The sequence below is a fragment of the Ornithorhynchus anatinus genome, chromosome 2, assembly GCF_004115215.2.
Source record: "Ornithorhynchus anatinus isolate Pmale09 chromosome 2, mOrnAna1.pri.v4, whole genome shotgun sequence".
Classification (NCBI taxonomy): Eukaryota; Metazoa; Chordata; class Mammalia; order Monotremata; family Ornithorhynchidae; genus Ornithorhynchus; species Ornithorhynchus anatinus.
In genome coordinates this window covers 64,714,286-64,735,682 of record NC_041729.1, presented here as the reverse complement: position 1 = coordinate 64,735,682, position 21,397 = coordinate 64,714,286, and the positions used below count along the sequence as shown (strand labels likewise).

At 48.3% G+C, this 21,397-nt stretch overlaps 1 protein-coding gene across 3 annotated transcripts in view; it reads left to right on the top strand.

Moving 5' to 3' along the window:
- Positions 1-21,397, top strand: part of LOC100078729 (WT1 associated protein) — a 46,182-nt gene that overhangs the window by 11,279 nt on the left and 13,506 nt on the right. For all 3 annotated transcript variants that reach the window (XM_029052426.2, XM_029052418.2, XM_029052432.2), the window contains exons 2-5: positions 11,182-11,219; positions 11,833-11,888; positions 18,964-19,022; positions 19,482-19,609. In XM_029052426.2, coding sequence (XP_028908259.1) covers positions 11,190-11,219; positions 11,833-11,888; positions 18,964-19,022; positions 19,482-19,609 — 273 coding nt within the window. In that variant the 5' untranslated portion in view covers positions 11,182-11,189. The remainder of the gene's footprint in view (positions 1-11,181; positions 11,220-11,832; positions 11,889-18,963; positions 19,023-19,481; positions 19,610-21,397) is intronic.

Here is a 21,397-nt window from a genome sequence, read left to right as displayed (position 1 = left end):
CCCCCCGCCCCCCCCCGAGTCGTGGAATCAGGATGGAGAGGCTTGGGTCTCCCGGTCTCGCTGCTCTGATCCGCGCCTTTTCCCATCGTCGTCTTGGGCGATCACGAGTGTCTCTCCTGTCGCGTCTAAGAGGATGCGTCGAGGAGCTGGAGGTGAGGTGTTAAAACGACAGGCCGGTGATCCTCCTGCGATGCCGTGGGAGAGATGGTCCTGGGGGAAAAGTCAAGCGCCGCGAGAGTCCGAGCACGCTGCCAGTCAACTTGAACGATCCTCTTTGGCTCGTGAAATCTTAAGTTGCCGAACTCTCGGCTTAATTTCTTTCTGATTTCGGAGATGGGGCGGCTAAATTTTCAAGCTGGGTGTCCGGGCGTCCCCGGAGCCTTCGATCTTGGAATCCGGCCCGGGGGAGAGTTAGTCGAGTCGAGTCTCTTGGATGGTGTAGGTACGGCTATCTCCCGTCCTGTCGGCTCCGTTCCTTCCGCGGGACCGGCTACGCCTCTTCCCGAATCTCGCCCTCGGAGCCGACGTGCTTCCGGGACCAGATCGCTGGGTAAGGGAATGCTCTTCGCGGGGCCCCAGGTCCCCGGAGGAGCCACCGGCAAGCCCGGGGGGACCTGAGGGACCTGCGTCACGGAGCCGCTGCTCCCGGGGGGGATGGCACCGGGCGTGGACGGGCCCCTCTTTGGAGGGGCTGGCTAGGGACGGCATCTGGCGATCCAGGAGAGAGGCTTGAACCCAGGCACGCGGAGAGGCGTGCTTCGAATCGGGCCATCGAGGCGCTGGAATGACGACCAGACTCAGCAGCGGCCACCCCCCGGCGTCATGGGCGATATTAGGAGCTGGCCCTGTGTGCGGGGTGTCCTAGAGTGAGAGTTTTCACCCACTTAATAATGTTGGTATTTGTTAAGCGCTTATTATGTGCAGAGCACTGTTCTAAGCGCTGGGGGAGATACAGGGTCATCAGGTTGTCCCACGTGAGGCTCACAATTAATCCCCATTTTACAGATAGGGGAACTGAGGCAGAGAAGTTAAGTGACTTGCCCACAGTCACACAGCTGACACTCGAGCTCTCAGGACGTTGCGCGGGGCAGGCTCTGCGCTTTCGTTGCCCGGTCCTTCCTCTTCTCTGGAGGATGAAGGAGACGGTATCTTGGAGACGGGGTTTCCCTCTCAACTCTTCCCTAGTAAACTGAATATTCAGGACTTGCACGAAATCTAAGATTCACCCCCTCGAACCTGCAAGGGTTTGTGACGGTGGAAAAGCAGAGCGGTCTTTAAAGGGGCGCTGCGACCCCACAGGTAGTCCGTGACTAACACGAGCGAGCTTCGCGGCACACCGTTGCGCTTGGCAACACCGGTTCGGAGGTGGCAGGCGCAGAAAAGGTGGACTGGGAGACAAAAGTGGGAAAGGGGGGGCGGGGAGACTGGACACGGGGAGGTGCGAGCGGGAGTTGCCGGAAAGGGTCAGCGCATCACTTCACTGCCATGGACGTCGAAGTTGGTCACTCAGTCGCGGGGCCCCCGGGACTCAGTGCGCCTGCATCAATGTGGATCTATTACTCAGAGCTGATGGAGCACACAGTTCTGGATAATTCTGGGCAAAATAGGCCAACCGACCTCGTTCAGATACCATTTCTAACGTCGTTTCCGTGAGGAAAAGCGATGATTTCCGGTACCGTTGTGTTGTAAGTCTCTAAGTCCAGGTTCCGCCGGTATCCGAAACGCGCTGGAGGACTGTGGTCCCCCTTTACAAGAGGTTCAGAATTTAAACTTAAAATCTAGCGGTAATTCTAGGAGCCACCCGTTAAACAGTTGTAGAACACAAGCGGCTCCACTTAGCGCTGGCTCTGCACGCGGATCTTGGAGAAGGATTTGTTGATATTAATGCGCCTCACATTTCTTTGAGCCCTCACTTATGTGACGGAATACCCTGTCCACACCCCTCCTTTCCTGGTGGTGGTGGTGATTGACTCACAAGATGTAGCATCTTCTGACCCAGAGGAGTTGGCCGTGGAAGTTCACCCACCCGTGAGGGAAGCTGCCGGAGTAGGGAATGAACTGCATCCTCGTCAGCAGCCTCGGGGTCTGTCTGCCAAAGTGGGTGAAATTTAGACCCCGTGGGTCATTCTGCCACCCGGCTGACCCAGTCAGATCTGGATTGGGTTCAGACCAGCTCTCCTCTCCTCCCTCCTTCCCCGGGCCCTCAAAAAAAAAATGTAGTCGTTCTCACTTGGGCCAGATTCATCCGTCTTGAAAATGGCAGCATCAGAGTAAGTGCCCCCAAGCTAGTCGGCCACCCTTTACGCTAGAGTATCGATTTTAGTTGTTGTGCTGAGCTCGGAATTCCAAATTCCCTCTTAAATAATGGCAAGTTCACCCATGTGCCAAATGTTTCTCTCTCTAACCACACACCAGAGCCCGTCGTCAGAACGTTCCTTAATTCCCTAATCGTATTGTAGCCAGAACCCCTATTGACTATTTGTGTCGTCGGGTATTTTGAACCTCTCGGCAGTGTTCAAACATGGGTAAACTTGCTGGGCTTCAAAACACGGCGATCCGAGAGCGGCTAAGGAGTCGTTCGGGCTGACACGCTCGATGGTTTACTTGACAAAGGAGAGCATAGAATATCCTCGAAGCTACAGGGCTTAAGCGGCTTTCATGTTTAAAAATATAGCTGAAGAGCTCTGGAAACTTCCTCAGCTTTTACGTGTCAAACGGTTGAGTCGAATGCATGGTAGGTATTGCCCTGTACAAGAAACGGGTGAAGTTGTTGAAAAGACATTGAGGTCCGCAGAGTGGGTATGGTGTTGGCTGAATGTAAGGGAGACTAGAAATTAAGACACAAGGAAAAGGCAAGAAGTCTGTAAGCTCCTCGTGGGCAAGGATTGTGTCTTCCGACTCGTATTGTACTCTCCTAAATGCTTAGTACAGTGCTCTGCACACAGTAACTGCCCAATCAATGCTTGAGTGGATTTGATGGTCACAGATGCCAGGGTCAGCGTTACCATCCACTAAATAAGCAGAGGAGTAGCTTCCGTAAGGTGGATTTTCCCGGAGAAATCGAGGGATGGCTTTCCAAAAGTAGAAGTCGCGATTTAAAAAAAAAAAAAAAGTTGTGTTTTTTTCTTTGCTTCTGAGTTCATCCTGAGCTTGTATTTCATTGTGTGGCCTACAGACGGCTGACATTCTCAGTGCCGCTCTCAGATACTCTCACCTCCTTTTGTTCTCGGTCCCTTCTCCGAGCAGATCCGTTATTTTTAGAATGGGGCTTCTGCCACATGCTCCAGTTCTAAAAATGGCACACTCGAGAAAGCTGCTGGGTCTGCTGTGATTACCACAGTTTACCACTCCATCCCCTTGAAGTTGGTCCATGGGGATTTTTAAAGAACATAAATGTTATTTCTCTGTCAGAGCAATGGTCTGAGAACCCAATATTCCAACACCATCGAGGGCCACGGTATGCCCGTTAATCTCCCCCACATCTGGCCCTAATGACTGACGGTGGAATCAATCAATCAGTCGTGTTTATTGGGTCTGGACTGGGGGCAGAACACTGTACTGAGCGCTTCGGGGAGTACACTGTAGCAGCGTTGGTAGACAGGTTCTCTGCCCCAAACGAGTTTGCAGTACAGAAGGAAGCCTCTAGACTGGGAAACTCCCTATTTTAGAAACAGCGATAATAATAATCACGATATGTGTTAAGCGCTTTTACCACGTGGAACAGTACCGTGGACTTTTCATCAATGAATTTATCCAACCCTTTCTTGAGTGTATTGAGATGTTTCCGTCAGGGCGACTTCCTGCAGTAATACATTCCTTGTGAAGAAATGCTACCTTGGTTTTCTGGGGCAATTCACAAGCGTGATGCTCTTTTTTTTTTTTTAAAGGTAACCCCTCCTCCTGGAAGGGAGGGATTTGGTTAATAGTGTCTGTATTCTTGAGCACCCCGCTCAAATGTAATTTTTGTGCCATCCCCGCTCTTGAGGAGCTTAGAATCTAATGGAGGAGTTGGTAGGCATGAGGCGTAAGCTGCCTATCCAGACCCTTTGCCTCTTTCCAGAAGGCCTGACCTCTTCCTGAAGAAATAAAGACAAAAACCCGGCTTCTCATTCATTCATTCAATAATATTTATTGAGCGCTTACTATGTGCAGAGCACTGTACTAAGCGCTTGCAGTATACAAATCGGTAACAGATAGAGACAATCCCTGCCCTTTGACGGGCTCACAGTCCCGGGCTTACAGTCTAATCGAGGGAGACAGGCGGACAAAAACAATAGCAATAAATAGAATCAAGGGATGAACATCTCATTAAAACAGTAGCAAATAAATAGAATCAAGGGGATGTACATCTCATTAACAAAATAAATAGGGTGATGAAAATATGTCATCTTAAATGGTCCTCCGTAGCATCTCCGGGCCTATTGCCCCATTTTTTAACGAAAAAAAAAACAGAGTAGAGAAGCTGGATTAGTTTTATTTTCTTGAAAGTAAAGGTTTTTCCAATCTTGAGCCTGATGGAAGGCGCATGGACCTGGGAGTCAGAGGACCCGGGTTCTAACCCCAGCTCGACCATTTATCCGCTGCGTGACCTCGAGCAGGTCGGCTCACTTCTCTGGGCCTCAGTTGCCTCACCTGTAAAATGGGGATTAAGACTGTGAGCCCCAGGTGGGACATGGACTGGTCCATCCTGAGGAGCTCGTGTCTACCTCGGGTGCTTACTGTGTGCCAGGCACTCTGCTAATCCTCGCCCTCTACCTGTGCCTCTGACCCTCCTAAAATCCCACTCTCCTCCCTCATTGCTGTTTTCGACCTCTCCCTCTTCTCTGTCCCCTTCCCTTCTGCCTTTGTAACTCCACAACCCTCTCCAGCTACGTCTCCCTACTCCCATTCCAGTCCGTCTTCCCGGAACACAGGCTCCCTTAACTTTCTGTCCACCGACTCTTTAATCGGTCCGCTCGGATGTGTGACCCCGCTGAGTTGAGGCTGGGCTTTTCGAGGTCACCAGTAACCACATTATAGCCAGTCCGGAAGGGTCATACTCTGTCCTGATCCCTCTCACCTGGCTTGGGCCGTTACCTCTCGAGCCGTGACGTCTCATCTGACCCACAATTCTACAATTTGTCTTGCCTCTGGGACCTTTCCACTAGGTCATTCTGCCAATGCCTCAAACTCAGGGTGTCTGAAACAGAACCACTCCTCTTTCCCATTTCGGTCAAAAATGCCCTCTCGCTCTCTTCTCTCTCTCTCTTCCCCCCTCCCCCTTCTTCCTCCCCCCAATCCCCCATCTCCTAGTCCACAACCTTGGTATGATTCTTGACTCCTCACTGCTTTTCAACTCTCACATTTACTGCTAAACTCGGCCCCTTACTCCAAGTCGGTATCTCGCAGAGCCACTCCTTCCTCTCCACCCAAACAGCTATCAGCCTGGTAGCTTCCTTCACAGCATCTCTAGAATCCGCCCCTACTTCTCCAAACTCCCTGCCTCCTCTATCTCGCCCCTCTCCGATCCGTGCTTCACTCTGCCGCTCAGATCACTGTCCTAAAAGACGGTTAAGGCCGTGCCTCCCCACTCCTCCTCAGAAACCTCCGGCCGTTGCCCATCCTCCTCCTCATCAGACAGAGACTTTGCACCCTCAGCTTTACGGCGCCCAATCCACTATTCCCCCTCCTAACTTGGCGGATCTCCCACTCCACCCTCACCTGCGGACCTTGCTCCTTTAATGCTAATCTACTTACCGTACCTCGGCCTCACCTGTCTCACCACTCACCCCTGGCCACGGCCTCCCTCTTGCCTGGAGTCCACGCCCCCCTCACGTCCTATCCGACCGTCCTCCTTTCTTCCCACCTTCAGAGTTCTCCTAAAATCACACCTCCTCCAAGAGGCCTTCCCTAACTAGGCCTTCATTTCTCCCGCTCCCCTCCCTTCTTCACTGCCAGTGCACTTGGGTCTGTACCCTTTATGAACTTGATATTCACCCTGCCCACAGCCCCATAGTACTTAAGACTATATCCCTAGATCCTCCCATTCCCCTGGCTGTATTTTAATGCCTGTTTTCCCCTCTAGACCGGCAGGGAATGTGCACACCAACTCCGTTCTTCTCTCCCAAGTGCCCGGCACCCAGTAAGTGCCGAGAACATACATTTGATGGATTGGTTGGTCCTGCCGCGTCATTTTGTGACGACACTATTGAAGCCGCCTCCTCGCTGGTCTTCCTGTGTCCGGCCTCTCCCCACTCCACACCACCTTTCTGAAGTTCTGCTCTTCTCACTTCTCTTTCTTCAGAATCCTCCAGTGGCTTACAGAAGATGATTGTAAGGAGTTGGCCAGCTTCCTGCGTCCTTCCCCGTGAACAAAAACGCCTTACAGTTAGCTTTATGCTGTGGGTCAGTTGTATTTATGGAGCCCTTACTCTGTATAGAGCACTCTGCTAAGCCTTTAGGAGAGTACGCTATAACAGTTGGTAGACACATTCCCGACCCTCAACAAGGTTACAGTCTAGAGGGGAAGATAGGCGTTAATCTAAAAAAAATTAAGGATGTGTACGTAAGGGCCGTGGAGCCGAGGGAGGGGTGAATAAAGGGGGCAAAGTGGACGGGCAATGCAGAAGGAAGTGGGAGAAGAGGAAGTGAAGGTTTGATCAAGCGATTCCTGGTGGAGATGTGCTTCCCCACTTGGCCCATTTTATCTTCCAGCCCCCGTCATCCACTCCACTCTGTACTCCTCTCTTCATTCTTCCCAAATCGACATTCTCCCAGTACTTCCTCTCCTCTTTTCCCCTCTGTTAGGTTGTTCCTCCCGCTGGGAATTTCCTCCTTTATCTCCCCCATTAGAGTGTAAGCTCCTACTAGGTAAGGAACGTGTCATTTCTCTACCTAAGCCCTTGGCACAGAGCAGTGCTCCAAGAGGGCGCACCAGCAGCGATAAGACTCTTTTCCCCCGTTTCCTTCTCCTTCTGAATCGGCTGAAGACTCATCTCTGCGGAGTCTTTTCGGATTAAGGCATACTCCCGTGAGACAGTGGGGTTCTACTCCTTGAGAAGAGGTCTGCATTGTGAATGGCTTATTGGGGGCGATGTTTTCCTGCAGACTTACATGACTTCGGATCTATTCTGGAACCCCTGGAAAAGTAGGAAGCAACTTTTGGTGCGATAAACTACCATTAAAAATCACTAAACTTGTTCAATCTCCATTAAAGTGATGTGGAGCAAAACACTGAGCCGCCGTCGTAGGATCTGAGTTCGTATGAGGCTGAGGGCTCAATAGTGTCTACTGATAATCTTCTGGGTGCCGAGCGCTGTACTGGATGCTCGGCAGAGTACGTTAGTAACAGTCGTCATAAGGAGCGAGGGAGACAGTAAAATAATTTATAGATAGGAGGAAAGTGGATATGTACGTGTCTAATAGGGTATGTAAATAAAGGGCTGAAGGGCTCTACAAGTGGTTGTGAGTTCATAAATGGATGATTGGCATAAAGTGTTGGAGCGCCTCAAGCCGTCAGTCACTTTTGGTAATTGGAATCCTGCAGTGGCTGCTTCAGGGGACCCTTGGGAGACATTTTCAGTGTCTCATTTCTGAGACATCTTCACCTCACTCCTTCCATAGGAATCCAGGCTGCTGAGGTTGGAAGAGGGCCGGGGCCGGGAGGGCCCAGTGCCGGGCTAGGTCAGATGGGACACAGGCCGGGTCCCCGTTGGAGTTCACAGCCTTCATCCCCATTTTACAGATGAGGTAACAGAGGCACAGAGGAGTGAAATGACCTGCCCGAGGTCACCCAGCAGACAGATGACAGGAGCGGAATTAGCACTCAGGTCCCAGGCCCCCGTGCTCTGTTGACTGGGCCGTGCCGCTTCCCCGATTCCGGCCATCGGCGTGTTCCAAGGTGAGATGGCAGGTCTCCCAGATGAGATGACAACCATCCTCTTTTATGAAGCTATCCTTATAAAATAGGAGTTTCTGATGTTGTCACCCCTGGGCGCCCTGGCTTCACGGTAGCTCCCCGGGGTGAACGTGAGGGAGGACTCGGCCGTGGTTGGGGTAACAACCGGAGCCGGAGGGGTGAAGAGGTAAGGGGGAAAAAGGGCAGGGAGGGAGGCCTGAATTGACGGCCGCCAGGGCAGCCGGGAGCGGAGTGTTACCCCATAGGCAGCGCAGAGGGTGAGAACCCGACCGCAGATGGAGCAGGGACTTTGTGTGGGATTCATTCAATAGTATTTATTGAGCGCTTACTATGTGCAGAGCACTGTACTAAGCGCTTGGGATGAACAAGTCGGCAACAGATAGAGACAGTCCCTGCCGTTTGACGGGCTTACAGTCTAATCGGGGGAGACGGGGGCCAGTCGGTTATTCGTCTTTACTGAGCGCTCGCCGTGTGCAGAGCACTGTACTAAGTGCTTGGGAGAGTACAACAGAACAATATAACCGGTGCGTTCCCTGTCTAGAGTCTGTCTGAAGTCTAGAACCTAAAGGGCCAGTGGGGGAAGTGGGAGGTGTGGGCCGGGACCCCTGGTGTAGCCCAGGCATCTGTGTGGGGGAGCGCGGATGCTCCAGCGGGACATTGATCTCTCGTCTTCCTTCTCATCTCCTGTCAGCACCCGGGACCGTGGCCTGTGTGTTGCAGACCGACAGATAAGAGGCAAGAGCCAGGCGAGGTGCAGCTCTTCCACTGGCCATCACCGTTCCACTTTAGTGGAGCCCCCGGGTTATTTCTGTGGAAAGCCCAGTATTTTATTGAGTTTGAATTCAGAAAGCCAAATCAGGTCCGGCGTCTCACTTTAAATTCTCACTCAGTTGGAGCAGGACTGAGAATGTCGCTGTCGGTCTGCATCGTCAACCCCTCCGCAACAAGCTCAGTTGCTGCCGAATTTGGTCGCGACTGTAGCCTTTTCGTGGCCTTTCTGTTCAGGGTGAAGCTTGTAGTTGATAAGTCAGTTAGATACATCAGGATTCCTGGAAGGAGTTGTTCTCTTATAAACGAGAGAGATAAGAGAGCGTTGAGTCCCGTAGTTCCGAGTAAGAATGGGAGTTTTTAGACTTTGCCATTTAGTATCCCCTAGTGTCCGATGCTTATCTTAGCGTGGTTATTTGCGTGGCAGCAGCGCCTGTCGGGATTGCATGTGAATCTTGCCCGGGAAAACTTGCCTCCATTTAAGAGTTGGATTTTTGAGGGTCCTGACGATTCCAGTTTTTCCGAATTAGGATGGTTTACGCGGTTACGGCGAGTCTGAAAACAGAACAGGGTGTTTTCGGTGTGTGATTCGGATAGAACAGTGCTGAAAAATTAGGGGATGCCTTTTGGACTCGAACGTGACCCGGCCGCGGAAGAAGCAGTCGCGTTCACGTGCCCGGCTTCTGCCAAGCCGGATTCTCCCTAAAGCGAGGTTCTTTAAAAACCCAGTTCCTGTGTTAGAAGAGAACTGACCCCTCACCCCATTCCTTCCCTTTCAAAACTCCTTTGGAAAAACATAGATCTTACACCTATTTCCTGTAGTAGTAATAGCATTTTTGAGCCCCTCCTGGGTGCCGTGCTCTGTACTAAAACACTTGGAAAGTACCAAAGGGATGCATTTTCTGCCCACGAGGAGCTTACGTGGTCACGGGGGAGAAGACGTCAAAACACTCTGAGGCAGTAATTTGAATAATTGAAGGTGCAATAGAATATGTCTGTGTACGTAAATTTTTCCAGTAATAAAATAAGAAAAGAGGTTATGATTGTAGTAAGCCGGGTTAAACAGTTTTGACAATTAGCGTACAAAATTCAGTTTGTGTTTTCAGACCCATCAGGTTGCAGTAAAGGAGAGAGTAATATCTCTTCATGATACTAATGCTTAATACACTAACGTACATTCAGTTCCCTGAAAACCCCGGGGTTGCATTCTTGAGGCACCTTCCTATAAGGGAAACTCACATCTGAGTGCGTGTGCCGTCATCCACCCGGTGCATATAAGCACCGCCCTCTCTTCCAGCGTAACACATCCGTTCAGTCCAAACACAAGTGCTGTGTCGTCGTCAGAACAACGTTCCCCAATTCCTCAGCAGCATTCTGTGAAAAACACGGAGTGACACCCATTTTAGGAGAACTGAGCGTACCTCTTTCTCTCGGAATTCCCTGGCACGATCCCCTATACGTGCCAGCCACGCATCTATTCGCCTCACCGTTCAGCTCCGCATCCGTACACCTCGAGAGATTTTTAAAAATGGCCTGCAGTAACTAGAAAAACTCCTCAGTCCCTGCCATCCGATTCTAAATCAGTCTGCCCCCTACTTCATCCATTTCTTTGCCTATCTGCTCAAGGAGCTTTTCGATGCCTTGAAAATTGGGCAGGAAACTCGGGCCGACCTTCCGAGATCTATTTATCGTCGAGGGAATGGGAAGAGGTTTATTTACTCGGCCGTAATGGTGGGATAAAGCATCGAATGACATAAATTGGACCCCGAAGAGGGGATTGTGTCGTGGAGGGATTCTAATCCGGTGTGTTCCTGGATTGTAGATTTGCCTCTCTACACCACAATTCAGGATAACTGGTTGCAGGACTAGATTAGTGAGAGCCATCGGTAGTGGAAAAGTGTAGGAGACTGGGAGGCAAAATACCAGGTTCGGATCCCACTTCTGCCTCCTGCCTGCTCTGTGACCTCGGGCAAGTCTTTAAACCTTGCTGTGCCTGCATTACCTCTGTAAAACAGAGAATCACCCTACCTCTTAGATTGTGAGCCCCATAAAGATAGAGACTGTCCCACTGTGTCTTTCCCATTGCTTAGCGTATAACAGTTAGCAAATTCTGTAATTATTATATGCAGACTTGCAAGTCCTTGCAAGTATAGGCATTTCAAATACTACATTGTATATAGCCGTGTGGAGCGTCGGTGAGAAAGTGGCTAATGTGAATCGGGTGGCTGAATACTCCTTAAAAATTGAAACCAGTATCATGGCTGCCTCCGTTTCTCAGAAATGAAACCTGTTTGTGGAAAATGTAGTTTCCTCTCCTTGGCTCTTCTCTCCCGTTGCTTCTCTATTTTCAGTCTTGGGACCCTAAAGGATACTGGATGGTGTTTTGTCGGGTAATTAATAGGCCACTTAGTTGACTGAGTAGTAAAATGGTTCAGAGGGGAAATGATCAAAGCTTTTGGCATTTGCTTTAAAAAGGACTAAACTTTATCTCCCCCCCCTTTTGTTCCCTTTCTCAGAATTCAAAATGACGAACGAAGAACCCCTCCCCAAAAAAGTGAGTATTAATGGGTTTTTGGTAAGGGTAGTGAGTCTCATCACGAGATATTTAGATTTTTGCACATCCTCATTTTTTCCCCCCCAGTTGCTCGCCAGCCTGAAGTAGTAGTATTCCCTCTCCTCAGTATAACTAAGGAGTTGAGGAATTTTAAACAGGGCCAGCCCAAGTGTTGGAGTCGCACTCAAGACCCACGTCCCCTTTTCCTCTGCATGTAGAAAGGCGGGGTTGGGGAGGGGTGATAATTAAGAGAAGGGTTGGAGCATCTCAACAAACAGCCATGCCCACTGCTTGCCTTAACCTCCCCTCTCCCTCGCACTCCATGGATTTGGCCTAACTCCGAAGACTTTGAGGGGCCGCGGACTTCGGTAGCTCGGCCTTCGGCCAGCCCGCCGCCACCCTGGAGTAGGGCGCTCCGTTAGCAGACTCCCGGGGTCTTTACGATAGTTGGCGAGCGTCCTCTTTGCTCTATTGCTCTGTACACGTCTCTCGGGAGTAGAGACCTCGCCTTACCGGGGAACACCAGATGCAGGAATTGTTGGATGACGGTTTTATCCACCGACTCAGAAGGCAAAACCTGATTTAAATTTCAACTCTCTCTTTTTTCTTCTAGGTCCGTCTTAGTGAAACAGACTTCAAAGTTATGGCTAGAGATGAGCTGATCCTAAGGTAATTATGCTGCAAGACTATTAAACAGAAAGCTCTCGGCGCGTCCTTTTTTCTACTCTGCTCGAGTTCTTTGTAGTCGCCCTCTAGGCAATCGATCGGTGATGTTTATTGAGCACCTACCCTGTGCAGGGCACTGTGCGAAGCACTTGGGAGACTACATGCAGTTGGCAGACAGGTTCCCTGCCCATAATAGGCTTACACTCTATCTTGTGTCCTATAATTTTTTTCCTCATCTCTAGTATCAAAATAAGCCATTTCAGTAGTATTTTAACCCTTATTCACCGTATGAAATGCTTGGGGGAGTGATCCTTCCTCGTTCAAATTCGTTTGTAAAGATTTTCCTGTGGCCTGACTGCTGGAGCAGACATCCATCATCAGAGGTGAATGAATCCACTCTGAAGCACTAGAGTACCGCTCACGGCACCGTAATGCCCCAGAATTATTCATCCCTCAGGGATATGTAGCCTCAAACTTTTTTCTTGACGTTTCCTTCAGAAATGATCTCTCAACCAGTGGTTGGGCACGTCACTGGGCGTGTCACTCCCCTCCTCAGAAATTACCTATCAACCTTGGCATGCAGCAAAAACTCCTCACTCTTGGCTTCCAAGCTCTCCATCACCTTGCCCCCTCCTACCTCACCTCCCTTCTCTCCTTCTCCAGCCCATCCCGCACATTCCGCTCCTCTGCCGCTCACCTCCTCACGGTCCTTCAGTCGTGCCTGTCCCGCCGTCGACCCCGACCTACCTCTGACCTGGAATGCCCTCCCTCCTCACATCCGCCAAACTAACTCTCTTCCCCCCTTGAAAGCCCTACTGAGAGCTCACCTCCTCCAAGAGGCCTTCCCCGACTACGCCCTCCTTTCCCCTACTCCCTGCCCCTTTTACGTCACCTGTGCACTTGAACCTGAACCCTCTAAGCACTGGATATTCACCTCACCCTCCGCCCCACTGCACTAAGATACTTGGGGAGCTCTGTTGTACTTTCCCCAAGCGCTTAGTACCTAGCTCCGCTTACGCTGTAAGCGCTCAATAAATAACGTTGAGTGGTAGATGGTCTCCAGTAGTAGACGGCAAAGGTGGCGGGAGGAGTTATGGACCCCAAGAGTGACCCCCCCCCCCCTTTCCCAAGGGCCACACCCCCGTCTCTGATCTTTAATTAAACCGCGCTACCCTTGGTTCTTCCAAACACAGCTTGGCATTTTCCCTAGCTTCCGTGAAAGTCTGGGTGTGTTTATAACAGTCCTAGTGTGGTCTGGCAAATTAGCGTGTTTCTACAAATCTGCCCCATTATATTTGCCCAAGTGATGAGAGTTTTTTATGGTCCCTTGAGAAGGTGACGAGGATAAATTTATTAAAGGTGGGAGGAGTGGTGAGAAGCAGCGTGGCCAAGTGGCTAGAGCTCACGTCTGGGAACCAGAAGGACCTAATCCTGGCTCTGCCACTTGTCTGCTGTGTGACCTTGGGCAGGTCACCGTTGCTTCTCTGTGCCTCAGATACCTCATCTGTAAAATGAGGATTAAGACTTAGTGAGGTCGAGGGAAAGAATATGTGGCGATGAAGGAAGAATGAGAGGAATTAGACTGGAAAGTCATTGTGGGCAGGGAATATGTCCACCAACTCGGCGGTAGGGAACTCTCCCAAGTGCTTGGAGCAGTCTCTCGCACACAGCACTCAATAACGGTGCTCGGCACATAGTAAGCGCTTAACAGATACCATCGTCATTATTAAATACCATTGATGATGATGCTGATTGAAGGCGATGAGAAGCTGTCTGGGATCACTTCTCTGCCTCGGCCCACTCCCAGAATTCATCGGTGGGAGCTCTGCTGAGAGGAATCCATGTTCCCCTTGTCCGTCCTTCCTTCGTTTTCGTCCCCACCCAGGGACGGTCGGTTTCTGAAGATCATTTTCCTAAAACATTCTTCCCTGCCTGGCCCTCAGAAAACGTCAATGGTTGCTCATTCCTCTCCGCCTCAAGCAAAAACTTGTGACCGCTGTCTTTCAGGGAGTCAACAGTCTCTGTCCCAGTGCACCTCTTCTTCCGCACGCTTTGTTCCACTGAAACCAGTCTTTTCACTGGGCCTCGCGCTCGTGTCTCTCGTCTTTGACGTCTTGCTCCCATCCTCTCTTCTGCCTGAAACCACACACTCGCTCACCCCCTTCGTATCCGGCAGACTACCCGACCAATATCTCCTGTCCCCACCTTATTCACCCTCCCTTCTCTGTAGTGGCTGGGCGGTTACCCCTAAATACCCATCCCATCAACACCTACTTACGTATCCTTACGCTTACTGTTCCTCCTACCTGCAATTTCTTTTAATCTCTCTCTCCCGCTAGATTTTAAAGATCCTAGAGGACCGTTTTTCCCAACTTTGTTATAGCATACCCTTCTAAGTCCTTGGTACAGTGCTTTGCACTCAGTAAGTGCTCAGTGAATGCCACTGATGGATTGGCAGACCACTGCTCTCCTCATCTTCGAGGCCCTCCTGAAATCACATCTCCTCCTGGAGGCTTTCCCTGATTGATTCCCCGCCTGACTACTTGTTTTGTTGTCCGTCTCCCCCGTTTAGCCTGTGAGCCCGTTGTTGGGCAGGGATAGTCTCTATCTGTTATGGAGTCGTACATTCCAAGTGCGTAGTACTGAGCTCTGCACACAGTAAATGCTCAATAAATACGATTGAGTGAATGAATTGATCCTTCATCTCCCTGTGGTGTTAATTTTGGCAAGCGCCACCCCAGACTGCCATTTCCTTTCACCTGAGCACTGGGGTGCTCACACCCCCACCTCCCGTTACACTTCTTTACCCATCGTCGTATACTCCGTTGCTTCTCCCTACCTGTAATTTATTTTTAGCGTTTGCTGTGTGACCTTGGGCGAGTCATTTAACTTCTCTGTGCCTCAGGTCCCTAGTCTGTAAACTGGGGATTAAGACTGTGAGCCTCACATGGGACATGGTCTGTGTACAACCTCATTACTTTGCATCTAGCCCAGCTCTTAGAACAGTGCCTGGCATATAGTAAGCGCTTAACAAATACCATAAAAATATAAGTGCTTAGTAAATACTATTGCTTGGTTGAAACAATTTAGCTTCTCTCTTTCTCCCCCGCCCCCATCCCTCCCTCCCCTCCTACCAATCATCAGTTCATAGACTTCCTCCCATTTTCCTAGAATTAACACTGCTCATAGTACAGCCTCTTTCAGCAGAGAATAGTAGAACTTTCCCTGAAACGCTTCTTGCTCCTGTGATACATGCCTTACCCGCTTCTTTCTCTTTCTTCTTAATCTTCCTCTTTCCCACTCCCTAACCCCACTTGCTATTCTTCCCTTTCACATTTCTCGTATTTATTTTCGTAGTTATTTCTTTGCTTTTTTTTTTTTTTTAACTTAGGAGCAGTCAGCTCTTGAAAGGCCATGAACTTGGCTGAGGTTGGATTGTAGAAAGCCATAGTTGTCTTATTAATGTCTGCTCCCTTGTTAAATTACCGGTTTATTTTTGTATTGACTTGCTTGTTCTTTAAAGATCTTTGCACTTTAAAGCCTAATTGAGACCTTGTCCTGGCAGCATTTTGCAATGGACCTCATTTGCTCTAGGCTTGAGCTCTCTTGGGGAAGGGGATTGGATATTTTTGTTGGCAGTCTCATGACTCCAATTCCCTTAGTAGTCTAAACAAGCCTTAATTTGCCCCGTCAGTGGGATGGGTGTGCAAGACCAGTTCATGATTGTGCTGTCTTTGGATTCTACTCCACTGTACTCTGGATCGATCTCCAGGTAGTCTAGACCGGTTAGTTCACGGCGATCGTAACGAACGATCATATACTGCTTAACGGAGGTATAATTTAATGTTGTATAAACCCAGATACTCGACTATAAATTATTTTGTTATCGTTTCACCCTCGTATGGTATTTCCTTTGTGCAAAGGTATTTTGAAGTAATATATTCCGTTACAATGAGAAATTATAATGAGCCTCTTTTCCACCTCTTCTGGCATCCCCATTTAAAAATACAGATCAGGAAACGCAGAGAGTTGAATGATTTTTCTCAGGCTCTCCCATGGTCAACAAGCAACCATTTTGTTCAATATTAGTCAAAGGGAAACCAAGTAATTATACCTCAAAGTCATTAATGCCACTTTTATTGTCCTGCCTTTTTTTGTTGTTTTTTAAATGGTATTTGTTAAGAGCTTAGTATGCGGCAAACACTATGGGGTAGGTACAGGTCAGTTAGGTCAAACAAACATAGTCCTTTTCCCACACAGGGCTTGCCGTCTAAGTAGGAGGGAGAGCAAGTATCAATCCCCATTTTACTTTTGGGGTAACCGAGGCACCCAGAAATTAGGTGACTTGCCCAAGGGCACACACCAAGCAATTGGCAAAGCTGGGATTAGAACCCAGGTCCTCTGACTCCAAGGCGCCTGTTATTTCCACGAGGCCACGCTACTTGTACCTCAAAAGGCTAACCCTTCAGTTAGTATGTTGTCACTAGAGGTCTGTTTTCAAATCTCTGCCCAGGAAAAAGATTTTTCTTATCAGCTGCATTTTCAAGAACTTCATGTGGTTGTATTCTTATATTCCTAGATATGTACAACTGATTCCGTAATCACATACATTCAATCTACAGATACGTTGGCAGATAAATGAATTTTTGATGGTAGTTAAGTGCTCTCATGTGCTAAGCACTGGGTTAGAAATAATCAGACCAGACACAGTCTCTGTCCCATATGAGGCTCATAGTTGAAGTAGGAGTAGTAGGATTCAACCCCCATTTTATGGATGAATAAACTGAGGCACAGGTAAGTGTCTTGCCCATGGTCACATAGGCAACTGGTAGAACTGCATTAATAATAATAATAATAATGTTGGTATTTGTTAAGAGCTTACTATGTGCAGAGCACTGTTCTAAGCATTACAGTAGATACAGGGTAATAAGGTCGTCCCACATGAGGCTCACAGTTAATCCCCATTTTACAGATGAGGGAACTGAGGCCCAGAGAAGTGAAGTGACTTGCCCACAGTCACACAGCTGACGAGTGACAGAGCCGGGAGTCGAGCTCATGACCTCTGACTCCGAAGCCCAGGCTCTTTCCAAGGAGCCACGCTGCTTCCCCCGGGTCCTCCGATTCCCTGACCAGTGATCTTTCCAGCAGACCGTAAATGTGGGAATGAAATTATCATCATCATCATTGGTATTTATAAAGCACTTATTGTTTGCAGAGAACTGTGCTCTGCACTTGGACGAGTACCATACGAAAGAGTTGGTAGGCACTTTCTCTGCCCACCACGAACTTACAGTCTAGACGGGGGAAACAGACATTAATATTAATAATTTCTGTTATCGTGGTGTCTCCCTTGGACTGATATCCAGGTTATATTTTTAGAAAGTTGAAATTATGTTCCTCTTTATTGACTGTAGATTTCAGCTGTCCCATCTGTTCCTGTCCTCCATTAAAGTGGATAACCTCCCAGTTGACTTTATTGAGTACTTCACCAGAGAAAATAGATGGAAATTGGGAGGGGCCAACTTTTCATTTTGAATTAGAGCAACCACCCGTGGCCAGGGATTTTTAGGAAGGTGGAGGCCAGGAGGGGGCTAGTCTTTCAAGAGCTCGTAAGTCATTCTAGGTCTCTTCAACCGTCACTGGAAACTGGGAGAAGCAGCGAGACCTAGTGGAAAGAGCACAGGCCTGGGAGTCAGAAGGACGGGGTTCTAATTCCGGCTCCACTCGCCTGCCTTGTGCCCTTGGGCAGGTCGCTTCACTTCTCTGGGCCTCAGTTTCCTCATCTATAAAAGAGGGATTAAGACTGTGAGCCCAATGCAGGACAGGGACTGTATCTAGCCTGATTATCTCGTATCTACCTCAGCGTTTAGAAGAGTACCTGGCACGTAATAAGCGCCTAACAACACCTATTATTATTATCTCTTGGGTTTCCTCAGACTTCAGTGAGTAGGGCTGAGAGTCTGGTCCTCTAGACTGGAAGCTCATTGTGAGCTAGGAACATATCAAGTCTGTCGTTAAATTGTACTCTCCCGACTGCATAATAATAATAATAATAATTGTACTAAGTGCTTGGCTGGATACATGCAAATTGGGTTGGACACAGACCCTATCCCATGTGAGGCTCACAGTCTCCCCGTTTTGCAGATGAGGTAAATGAGGCACAGAGACGTGAAGTGACTTGCCTGAGGCCAAATAGACAAGTAGCAGAGGCTGACATTAGAACCCATAGTACAGTGCTCTGCACACAGTAAGTGCTCAGTGAATACTTAGCAGAAAACCATTATTTTTTTTAATGGTATTTAAGCACTTGCTATGTGTCAAGCACTTTTCTAAGCACGGGGGAAGATGCAAGATAATTAAGTTGTACACCATCCGTGTGTCCAAGTCAGATAGAGGAGGATTTAATCCCCGTTTTGCAGATGGGGGAATTGGGGCACTGAGAAGTGAAGTGACGGGTCCACGGTCACAAAGCAAACCAGTGGCAGATCTGGGATTAGAACCCAGGTCTTCTAACTCCCAGATTCATGCCCTTTCCACTTGGCCACGGTGTTTCTCGCGTTGCTTTATTCATCGGCCAACATTGGCTGTGGGAGCAACTGCCCCCTTGAAGAGAGCACCTGAGTTCATTATGCAGTTTCACCCAATCTTGCAGTAAGTTTTCAGAAACATAAGAGAAGCTCCCAGACCTTGAGGAAATTTCAGTCCAATAGGGCAACTTGTCCTTTGCCCACCATTCCAACATTGCCATTCCCGAGAGCTCTTTTGCGCACTTAAGTGGCCTTTTAAACTTTGAATGGCCCAAAACCTAGAGTCTCTAGACTGTAAATGCGTTATGGGCAGGGAAAGTCTGTTTATTGTTATATTATACTCTCCCAAGCACTTAGTACAGTGCTCTGCACACAGTAAATGCTCAATAAATACAATTGACTAACAAAACAGTACTGCATCTCTTTGTTCACCAAAGAGTGAATGAGAGAAGGTTGCATTTATTAATGAAATCTCGGTGTTTTTTGAAAATGTTTTTATAAAAATGCATTTCAACTTAAACTAAGGTCAGAATTTTTATTTGCAACAATAGGTGGAAGCAGTATGAAGCCTATGTCCAAGCTTTGGAGGGCAAATACACCGATCTTAACTGTAAGTTAATTGAGTTTGTTCTTTTTTTTTTTTTTTTTTTTCCCCCAAGTAACCTCTGGTAATTATAACTTTAGGAAGATATTTGTTATGGTAGTCCTTGATTCTGTCAACTTTGACCAGGTTAAAACTAGAAGTGTAACTTGAACATGAGAAATAAGGATTGCACTTCAACATTCGGGCATTGATATTTTAACGTGGACAAGCAAAAATTCCTAAGCTTTCAAGAAAAAAACAATCACTTCTAAATAAAGTAGTATTGTGCTGTTACCTCTAAGCAAGTCCAAATGTGGGAGGTGGCCCTTGATGTCGTAAAGATTTACCCTGACCAATGTGGGACATCCCTCTGGTCAATATTCAGTAGGCGTGAAACTTTCTCCAAGCTGAGATTTGACTGATTTTTTTGAAAGGCTCGTTTGAATAGGTTTCAAACATCGACTTTTATTTTACTATAAACATTAGCTAATGATGTAACTGGATTGAGAGAATCTGAAGAAAAGTTAAAGCAGCAACAGCAAGAGTCTGCCCGAAGGGAAAATATCCTTGTGATGAGACTGGCAACTAAAGAGCAAGAGATGCAGGAGTGTACTGTGAGTATCAAACGTTTTTAAAGTCTTTGACTCTGCTGTTGATGTGAGAATCGATTGCCTATTAATCCTACCTCATCAGGTCATCCAGGGAGAAACTTGAATTTAGGGAAATACTGATTCTTCATAAAGTCTGATCCAACCTCCCCAATTTCTAGAGTTTTTTGTTCTTTGTAATTGCCATCTCTGTCAAATTCTCTTGTCCTCCAAAAGTATATACTCATTTCATCACATTTTCCTATGGTATGTGTTGAGCACTTAATACGTTCCAGGCAATGTTCTAAGCACTCGGGTAGATAGAGGCTAAATCAGGTGGGACACAGCCCCTGGCCCACATGGGACTCATGAGCAGTCTTAATCCCCATTTTACAGTTGAGGTAACTGAGGAGTGGAGTGACTTGCCCAAGATGAAATAGCAGAAAAGCACAGTGTTGAAATCAGAACCCAGGTCCTTCTGACTTCCAGACCCGTGCTCTGTCTATCGGGCATGCTGTTTCTCTTAAGTTCTACAGGGAGTTTTTTGTTGTTTGGGGTTTCTGTTTTGGTGTTTTTAGCCCCACCCAGTACTTGTTAAGGGCTCACTATGTGCCAGACACTGAACTAAGGACTGGGGTAGATACAGGCTAATTCATTTGGACACAGTCCACGTCCCCCATAGGGTTTATAGTCCTAATCCCCACTTTACAGATGAGGCAGCTGAGGCCCAGAGAAGTGGAATGACTTACCCAAGGTCACACAGCAGGCAGGTGGTAGAGCTGGTATTGGAAACCAGGTCCTTTGATTCCTGGCTATGTGCTCCATCCAATAGGCCACACCACTTCTCAAATTCTGCTAAATGTGAGTCATCCTCAGCGGGGGCTTCTGCAAGATCATCCTCGCATTGTAGGTAGCCTGGACATTTGATGTCCCGTAGGGTAAAAATTACTCTATAATTGAAGTCCCAATACCTACTTTCACCCTCTTTCTGTATGGTTAAGTTTCAGCTAACTTTTTTTAATTTTAATTTCCCCACCTGCTCTCTTGACCCTTTAAAGTTTCTGCTTACCCCCCTTTGCCACTTGACACATTCTCTCATCATAGATCCTCCTCTTCTATTTCCTTTCCTCCTATATTTAAGGCAGCTTCAAATCATATTTCTAGTTTAAGCTGTCCTACCTGCTATCGACCCGGTCCTTTCAGCCATAATACACCGGGTGATTAGGGAGTAGACTGAGCCCCATGCGGGACAGGGATCTGTTCCCAAGTGATTCTCTTCTCTCTACCCCAGCGTTCAGAACAGTGTTTGACGTTGTAGGAAGAGCTGTTCAAATACCCTCAAAAAGGCGAGGGTCTTGGTTTCTCCCACTTAGGTCCTCCCAGTTGTAGCTGGTTTGGATTTGGAGGCCGGGCCTGGGCCGTCATTGCCATCCCAGAATAATTAGCACCTGTCTGGACACTCACTAGGCATGAGAGCGCCCTATTACTTGCAGTCACGATTGAATGATTTAAATACATTTCCTTGGTGTTGAATTTTTCCTCCCCAAAAGACCACTTTCCCAGGACCTATATTCTCACCATCAAGCTATCGCCTGGGCTTGTGGAAGAGCCTGAAGAATGTACTGCCGATGGCTTGCAGTCCCCTCTAGACTGGAAGCCCGTTGTGGGCAGGGAGTGTGTCTGTTTATTATTATATTGGACTTTCCCAAGCGCTTAGTACAGTGCTCTGCACACAATAAGCGCTCAATAAATGCGATCGAATGAATGAATGAGTGAATGGAAGAGCCTGCGATTTGTATTGCTGATTTGCTTACA